The 8,976-nt window shown below is 41.6% G+C and overlaps 2 protein-coding genes across 4 annotated transcripts in view; both read left to right on the top strand.

The window, feature by feature from the left end:
* PLAG1 (PLAG1 zinc finger) overlaps nt 1-8,976 on the top strand; it is a 70,604-nt gene that overhangs the window by 53,877 nt on the left and 7,751 nt on the right. For 2 of the 3 annotated variants that reach the window (XM_068237403.1, XM_068237404.1), the window contains exon 3: nt 7,750-8,107. The exons of the other annotated variant lie outside the window; for it this stretch is intronic. In XM_068237403.1, the coding sequence (XP_068093504.1) occupies nt 7,866-8,107 (242 nt within the window). In that variant the 5' untranslated portion in view covers nt 7,750-7,865. The remainder of the gene's footprint in view (nt 1-7,749; nt 8,108-8,976) is intronic. 3 annotated transcript variants of the gene reach the window in all.
* Nucleotides 7,221-8,976, top strand: part of RPS20 (ribosomal protein S20) — a 168,709-nt gene continuing 166,953 nt past the window's right edge. The window contains exon 1 of the mRNA XM_068237408.1: nt 7,221-7,225. Coding sequence (XP_068093509.1) covers nt 7,223-7,225 — 3 coding nt within the window. The 5' untranslated portion in view covers nt 7,221-7,222. The remainder of the gene's footprint in view (nt 7,226-8,976) is intronic.

Below are 8,976 nucleotides of genomic sequence, written 5' to 3'. Positions count from 1 at the left end.
TAAGCCGGTGCACAAGTGGCTCCGTGCTACTGTGATTGCCCAGCCACGCTCGCATGGCCGCTACACGGCTGCGCTTGTCAGAGAAGAGGAACGCGGCCCCGATATGCAGGGGATCCACGTTCGGCAAGGGAGGGGTTCTGTAGAATGCTGAGGGAAGCCTCAATAGGATCCTGACTCTTCCCTGGCTGCAGCTAGGTATCTCTTTCTGAACCTGAGCTTCAGCTTGGGTTGTCTTTAAGTATATGTTCTGTTTCAATCTATCAATTTTAAATTTTTTATTTTTTTGGGGGGGGGAAAGTTGGTGTTACGAACAAAATAAACCATCCACATTACCTGTTTCAGCTATTCACAAGTTCTCAGCTCCTCCCCACTGATATACAGGCTTGTCCTTATTATTTCATCAGTCTTTTACCCTAGACCATTGCTGTGGCAAGGAAGTCATATGGGAACCGCAGTGTATAGGTCCACGTAGGGGTTAGTTAAGGAGGTGTAGTTAAGGGAGCAGTAGAGATGATCAATGACATGCTAATTTTCTGAGATGGTGCAGGTTTTGTTGCAATCTACAGTGTATGCAACAAGTTCAGATTGGCAGAAACTGCATTTGGTTCGGACACTTTCCAAGCTTCTTATGAATTGCAGCAAAATTTGTATCCTCTCAGAAAATCAGCATTTCATTTATCGTCTCCAGTATCCTGGAGAATAATGTTTCTCTTTCATTCACAAAGCCAAGTATCAATTAAAGGCCAATCCCGGGAATAGGGAAGGAAGCAGGAAATTTGGGTGCCCGATAAATTTGTGGATGCATTTTTATATTGCGTGCAGCCCCAGCATCCGCTATTTATCAGTTACTGTGGGTGCCCAAATTTCACACTCTAACCAATATTTTCTATGGACGGCTATGGGGGCACCCAGTATTTATCATTTTTGAGTTGCGGCAGAGGGATGTGTGCTAAAGGTTTGGTGTCCACGGGGAGAAGTTTTAAGGTTAGGAATGGAGGGGGGGGGGGGGGTTAAGGTTTAGGCGTGGGGGGGGGGGGGGGAGTTTAGGGTTAAGCATCGGGAAACTATCAGTAAAAAAAATAATTTTTTACTATCGTGATTACAGTTTCAGAATGTAGAATAGCAGTAAATTTACCGATGGTCTACTAGACAAAATTGGGTGCACAAATTTCCTGGCGCCTCTTTTTCATGCACTCTTTGGGGGGGGGGGGGGGGGCAGTGAGTGGGTCAAGCCCTAATTTTTTTTTCAACAGCTTGTATCTCATAAAATACTCATTTTTACACACAGCTTTCATATTAGGTAATATCTGGCTGTATAGTTTCCTCGTCATAGTTTTTCTTTAAAAAAAATCCAAACTGTAATCATTAAAGCACAACTTTGTCAAGAAAACAGAATACAAAACACCACATACTGACTTCCATGCATCCTTCACTTTTCAGCCCAACTTAAAAAAAAAATGTAATTTTGTTACTAAACTCTCTTAAAACCACATAAGAATGTTATACCAATATACCATAAAGCATGTGAGTGGTACCCCAGGCTTGGAGACCTTAAAAACATCTGCTTTGCCAAGTATGGCACATTATAATATATAGACTGGCAATAAAGTAAAATCATTGTGCAGAATTGGCAGCAAAACCTGAACCAAGCTAGGTAGTGAACCAATAACATGGCTGTATTTAATGCATTTACGTGTTGGAGACTCTGTTTTGGACCCTTCTCGTCTGCAGGGGTATGCTTTATTTATTTTAACCACTTCACAACTGAGGGGTTTTCCCCTTAAAAACCAGAGTATTTTTCACTCCTCCCAGGCAGTCTTCATTCATTTATTTATTAGGCAATATGATTGGTTGTTGGGGACTGGGGTCCCCAAAACCAATCATTGGACTGTGGAGCTGGTGTGCACGTGCGCGCGCGCGCGGCGTGGGGGGCGCGCGATCGCGCGCTGCACCTTTGTTTACAACTGTTGTTATGAATGAAGACTGCCTCAGGCAGAGGCAGTCTCCATTCATTTATTTGTCATGTGGTATGATTGGTTATTGGGGACTGGGGTCCCCAATAACCAATCATTGGACTGCAGGGGCTGTGCGGGTGGGTGTGTGCACGCGCGATCGCGTGATCGCGCGCACACGGACACAATAACAATGTGCCGGCGGTTTGTTATGAAGACTGCTTCTCTTTGAAGCAGCCTTCATACATCAATCGGGGACTCTAATTGGATTTAGGAACACTTGTTCCTAATGTCCAATTAGTCAACTGCTGTGCGGGCTGGCTAGAGTGTGCGAGCGTGTTGCCCCGCCCACTCACGGCATGTAAACAGAAACATACGCCTTTCTCCGTCCCTGGGGGTGAAGCAGTGCGCAGAGGGACGGAGAAATTTAGCACTGCGGAGGTAAAGTGGTTAATGAACAAAGCAAACCGTGCTACTTTTGAAGATACATCTCCTTACTGGAGTTTTTATGTTCAACCTTTGGTTTATCTTCTGGGTTTAGTTATGAATTTACTCCGAACTTATTTTAATTGTAAAGGATACTGTGAACACCGAGATGAACAGCCTACTTGCCAGAAAAATGGGCTGACTTCTTCTAAAGCTACAACACTTTTCTGTTCTTCTCCACCACATTCTCTAAGTGTGGTTTTCTTCCAAAAAGGTCACTACTGTTGAAGTGATCACCACCTTACCATCCCATAACAGTAGTATATTGCCGGTCACCACATTTATAGAGTGGCAGTCAGACCTGATTGCCAGTTTCATGTCATAGTGACTAGTGGAGTACAGTGGTGCTTGTATCTAAAACTTTGCAAGGTTTGTGAATAATCACTACTTTATAAAGCAGCAATAAGTGAGTCAATGAGTCACTTAATGCTATTTCTAAAATAAAAATTGCGATTAAAGCAGATCTGAACTCAGAACTTTCTCTCTGCTCTAAAAGATTAGCAACAGCATAATAAACTTCACCCCAAGGAGGTTTTTACCCTAATGGACGAGCGATTTTCACCTTTCAGTGCTCATCCGTTTCATTTGCCAATAGCTTAATCACTACTAATCACAATGAAATGATCTATATCTTGTTTTTTTCACCGCCAATTGGGCTTTTTGGGGTTGATATTTGTTTTCAGTAATTACTTTATTTTCTATGCATTTTAAAGGGGCAAAAATGAAAAAATACACAATTACTCCAATTTCATCCCCTATATGTTTAATATAAACACTGCTACTGTGCATAAAACCCACACATTTTATCTGCCTGGTTATAACAAGATTTTAATTATGCCCCTAGTACAAAGTATGGTGACAATATAGTATTTGGAAATAAAGGTTTATTTTTTTTCACTATTTGCACGTGCACAGGAATGCACGTACGGGAGCGCGCACAGCAGCAGCAGTGCATGACATTTTAAAATGCCCTGAAGCCATTAAGAGGCTCCAGCAGGACATTTTAATACGTCTGCATGTCACTAAGTGGTTAAGAAAAAAATTATTTGGTACAGCTGATAAAAATCCTGCAATAAATCTGCAGTGTCTACTTCCTCCTTTCATCGAAGCAGACATGGGGTTAACATCCAGTATTGATAAATTAGCTGCTCTGCCGAAGCAGCCAGCTGACTTAGCTGAGAGATGTTACAGTTAGTCACAAATGAGGGGTAATTAGGCAGGCTAAACTCTCTAAATACATACAGGGTTCTCTGTTTTCCTTCTGTCCTGTGCAAAAGCTTAGGTCCACTTTTACCTCCTTAGCGGTAATCCCGAACCAGGCTCGGGAAGGAAAGCCGCAGAACAGGGTGATAATCCCGTGCCTGAGTTTTATGCAGGAGCTGCTGCAGACCTCCCTGAGGTATGTTTTTCTTCTTGTTTTTAGGGTCTAAAATCTTATGAAAAAAATGCACGGCTTTTAGACCCTAAATCTGGAAATAATCATAATGCCAGGGAGGATAAAGCAAACATTTACTCTACACAAGACAATGGAGCTTCTGGTTGCCACTATTCATTAGTTTCAACATAATTATAACTGAGGAAAAAGTCAGTTTCCACTTTTTATAGGTATGGCATTCTAAAGGGGAATGAACAAAAAAGGGAGGGGATCAGAGTGTAAAGGCTCATACACATGTTCAACAAAGTGCGCGGCCAACTTCATGACATGACGGACTGCATGACCAAGTGATTACACGACTTGTATTTTCCGCCCACCAACCAACTGAATGACCAACATACGTGGCCAACTGCACAATATCAGCCCAACAGTTGTGTGAGTTGATCCACCGGTTGCATCGGGCAAGCTGCCTGTTATCAGTTGCTCATCTAGTTGTTTGCCACCCGTACACCCCTGATTTGTCATCCAACAGACCAAAATCGGATGACAATCGGGCAGTTTGGATGAGTGTGTGTATGGGCCTTTAGATCACTACTTTTTAGGAATGGAGCATTTTGTAATATCAGTTTAAATTATACATGCTTAGTTAGAATTATTGATTACCAAACCTTAATTTTGATCAGTGATTGGCTTTTATATTTTTATATATTTTAATTAATGATGTGTTTTTAATGTATTGCAATTCTAAATATTATATCTGCTTTGCCAAGTCTGAAACATTATATTTTGAAGGTCACCAGACCAAGGGTACTACTCACACTGCTTATGAGTTTTGTAGGGTTTAGCCATCTGTGGTTTTAAAAGTTTGATAATAAAATCTACATTTTTAAAACTGGACTGATATGTCTCAGATGTAAGGAGATCAATCTGTCAACCTTTGTTTTATATTCTGATAAGTAACCTTTAGAGAGAATTATTTTATGAATAGTTTAAGTTATGGGGTATAACCAAAAGTAGGGGTGTTTTTATGTTTCCTATTTGTCTGCCAATTGTGTATAAAATACAAATTTAACTAAGTTTACTTTGAATTTTAGTATCTGTAAGTCCTTGCAGCCAAATAGAGCTGTTTCTGGGTGAGGGAATATCCTCTTTTCATAAGCTTATGGCCCATATGCAATTACAGGAACCTTTTTTTTCTCCTGAGTTTTGTCCTAGGTAATATTTTCAAACTTGTCCATAAAATGCCTTTTAAACCACCAGAAAGCAAAAAAAAAAAAATACTCATAATTTTGATATTACTTTTTCTCCTTCTTTTTTTTGGTACTTTTTCCATTACAAATTGCTGAAAACTTGTTCAAAATCGAAGATGAAAAATTATCTCCTAGGAGAAGACTCAGGAGAAAAAGTGAATTGCATATGGCCCATAGTGTAGTCTCTCCCTCTGTTCCAATATGTGTGTGAAGCATGAGGTGTCCTGAAAGAGAGAAGACAGAGAATGGTATCCAAAAAGCGTGTAGGTTCAGATCAGGATGCAGATCATGAAGCATACATTTTGTCTAAACCAAAGCAAGGAGAATTGGAGGAAAATTGCAGTTGCTCAAAATGACCAATCAGAATCTTTGATTTGGACATCTGCTTCACTCTTGCACTAGTTCTGATGCAGTTATCCTTTTATTGACTTTCATGAAATGACCTCTCTGTCCTGCACTTGTCTTTTTCATAAAACATAGTCAAAGTTAATGGACAGCAACAGAAAACCCTAGCATCTTAATTATGTTTGCTCAGAGTGATGCAATGCAGAATGCATTGCATCACTCTGAGCAAACATGATTAAGATGCTAGGGTTTTCTGTTGCTGTCCATTAACTTTGACTATGTTTTATGAAAAAGGCAGAGGGTCGGCAGCATTTTGGTACTTTGCCAGACTCCTCCACTACTAGTCTGTATTAGCTGAAGGGACTGACCTCACACAACTCATTGTAAAAACTTGTTGTCAAGCAATTGTGAAGAGGCCTTAAAGAATCAGCAGCAACTTCAGGAATTATACTAGCAAGCTAATTAAAGCACGCCTGACCTAAGGCAAAACTACCTAAGGTTAGCACAGAGGTATGGTCAAGTTGGATTCACATACCTGTGTGGTTGTCTGTTCCTCCCCTTGTTCCCCCAGGCATCTGTAATCAGTCAGAGTGAAGGCTTCCCTCATCTTTATCATCCTATTCACCCCCTCAAGAGGAGGAAATGTAAAGGTGGTGGGTAGGAACATTACGTTGAGCCTGGCTCTTCCTGTCTGAAAATGTGCCTTTATCCAAAATATAATTTTTTTTTAAGGAGTGATAACCGGGACTGGGGGAACAAGGACAAGAACTCACAAACGGATGTATGTGGATCCAGCATGGACATGCTGGTCATTCAGGTCAGGTATCCTTTAAATTTAGAACAGTAAATGTCAGGATAAAAGCATTTAAACTGACTCAAGAGCAACGGCCTACTTTCTGAATGGCTTTCAAGTGTACCTGAGAAGAGAAAGAATGTGTACGTATCTGGGGCTTCCTCCAGCCCCCTTTAGGCCTTTGGCTCCCTTGCCATCCTCTTGGGCTGCCTCAATCCTCCATTTTCCATACCAGTAAAACCTTCAGTCAGCGCGTACAGCACATGCATGGCTGAGCACGCACCCCCATCACGCTTCTGCCTCCAGGAGTGTCCTATGCCTGCGCAGTACCTTTGCGCAGTTGACAAATGCTCCCATCTACAGAAGCATGAAGGGGACATGTGCAGCCCAACCGCACATGCGCAGTGCGTGGTGACTGAAGGATGTACCAAGATGGAGAGTGGAGTATCAAGGAAGCCCTGGAGGATGGCAAAGGAGAAAATGACCTAAATGAGGGCTGGAGGAATCCTCAGGTAAGTATAAATTCTTTCTTTTTGTCATCACAGGTTTCATTTAACTCGGGGCACTCTTTCAAGATGCCAGCTGTTGCACCATAAAACAGCTTTCATTGTAATAACAAGTTTTTAGCTTTGTTTCTCTTATGTTTTTTGAACTTTAATGTGAACTTGTCAGAGGAGAAAAAAGGCAAAAAGCTAATACTGCCATGTAGCATGTACTTTTTGTTACCTGAAAATAAACTCATGGAACCTAAATTAAGTTCCTTGCATGGAGTCTTTGGATCTCAGGAACTTGATACAGACAAAAGGTCTGTCCTTCCAGTTTCACTGTGAGCTACAATCTCCTCACTACAACACCCCTATTCAAGAACCATATGAAATAGGCTGGCCACAGGTGCCAATTCTTAATTTTTCTGGCTGAATTGATCACTGATGGAGATGTGTCAGGGATTTGTTGTGCCCAATATGCCTGACCAATCAACTTTCAGTCGATTTTGTGCAGTTTATGGACTGAAAGGGTGATCATGCATAATGGAAAATCTCCATGGGGGGAGGAGCAATAGGGGTATCAGTGGGTGTATAGAGTTGTTTTGCATCATGCTGTACAACACTCGTTGTTTGATTAGTCCAATTCAAATTCTGCTTCAAAGTCTGATCGACTGGGACAAGGCGGTGAAATCCATTATTACCACCCGTTAATCCCCTGAAAATGTGACCTTTATCAGTCCCTGGATAGCTGGGATTAACTTTGCAAGAATGAATGGCAGAATGGGGTCTACTTTACAGAATGTAAAAATCTGTACATGTACTAGGACAGGGGATTTCGTTTTTTGGGAGTTTTTTTTTTTGGCGGGGAGATATTGGGATGCCTGGAAAAACAATTCAAGCATCTATGAAGTCACATGTGGCATTACGTTTTTTGGGGGTTTTTTTGTTTTGTATTTTTGCCCCATTTTCTCCACTGACAGGTTTACTTTAAGGCAACGCTTAGAGTATTTACGATAACCCTACATTTCAACATAGTTATTTTCTATTATTTTTCTTTTTCCAGTCCCCTTTTCTTTTTTTTTCGACCACATGGAACTTGTGAAGCCACCAAAAACGCTGTCACTTAGTGGAGTTGGGCAGTTGCCAGTTGTCCAACAAGAAGGCCTGGTATAGGCTGCGATGGCCACTGTCATCCCCGGTGATTTGTCAGAAGTAAGAGATACGCAGAAAGTCCCTTCAGGGAAGCGTAAACGTGGTGAAACAAAACCAAGAAAAAACTTCCCTTGCCAACTGTGTGACAAGGCATTTAACAGTGTTGAAAAATTAAAAGTCCATTCATATACTCATACAGGAGAGAGGCCCTACAAGTGCACGCAACAAGACTGCACCAAGGCCTTTGTTTCTAAATACAAATTATTAAGGTATAAGCTCTTATTTATCTTTCAGCTTTTGTTAAAGGGCTACTGTCTTCAGTGCCAATTAGTGGAGCTAAAGGTAGGTGAGTGCAATGAATACGTCTGTATCCACATTCAGCTGATTTGACTGGTTTACAGTGAAGATATCTTGATAATATCAGTGCCACCATTACTAGAAGTTGTTAATGTTGTAACGGCTGCTCTTTGACTTAACCTCCCTAGCGTTAAGGACGAGCCAGATTTGTCCTTGGGGGGAAAAAAAAAAAAACTAGTAACGGCGAGGACAAGTCAGGCTCATCCTGCAATTACTCTTACTCATGTGCGGCGTCTCTGGTGTGCAGGACCCCTCGCCTCTTCCCTGCGAGCGCATTCCCGATGTGTGCTCGGTGATCGACAGCGATCTCCGTACTTCCCTGTTCGCCTCTTCCTGTTCCATGGAGATCACATGTACCTTGGCATGTTCCTCTGTCGGGCGCATGCAGCGTTATCAAATCGGGCGGCAAATTCAAATTTTATTGCATGCAATACAAACATCTGTATTGGATCCAATATTAAAAAATTAAGTGTAAGGAAAAAAAGCTTTGGGCAGGACTACGCCCACAGCAGCAAACATTAAAATACTAAAAAAATTTGAATACAAATCAGAAAAAGAAAGTGTTGTTTTTTTTTATATATATATATATTATGTGGTGGCTGGATGGTGTAATGGGTAAGGGCTCTGCCTCTGACATGGGAGACCAGGGTTCGAATCGCAGCTCTGCCTGTTCAGTAAGCCACCACCTATTCAGTAGGAGACCTTTGGCAAGTCTCCCTAACACTGCTACTGCCTATAGAGCGTGCCCTAGTGGCTGCTGCTCTGGCGATTTGAGTACGCC

Source organism: Hyperolius riggenbachi, chromosome 5, assembly GCF_040937935.1.
Source record: "Hyperolius riggenbachi isolate aHypRig1 chromosome 5, aHypRig1.pri, whole genome shotgun sequence".
Classification (NCBI taxonomy): Eukaryota; Metazoa; Chordata; class Amphibia; order Anura; family Hyperoliidae; genus Hyperolius; species Hyperolius riggenbachi.
Note: the sequence above shows the minus strand (reverse complement) of the source record. Positions and strands in the feature narration are given on the sequence as shown.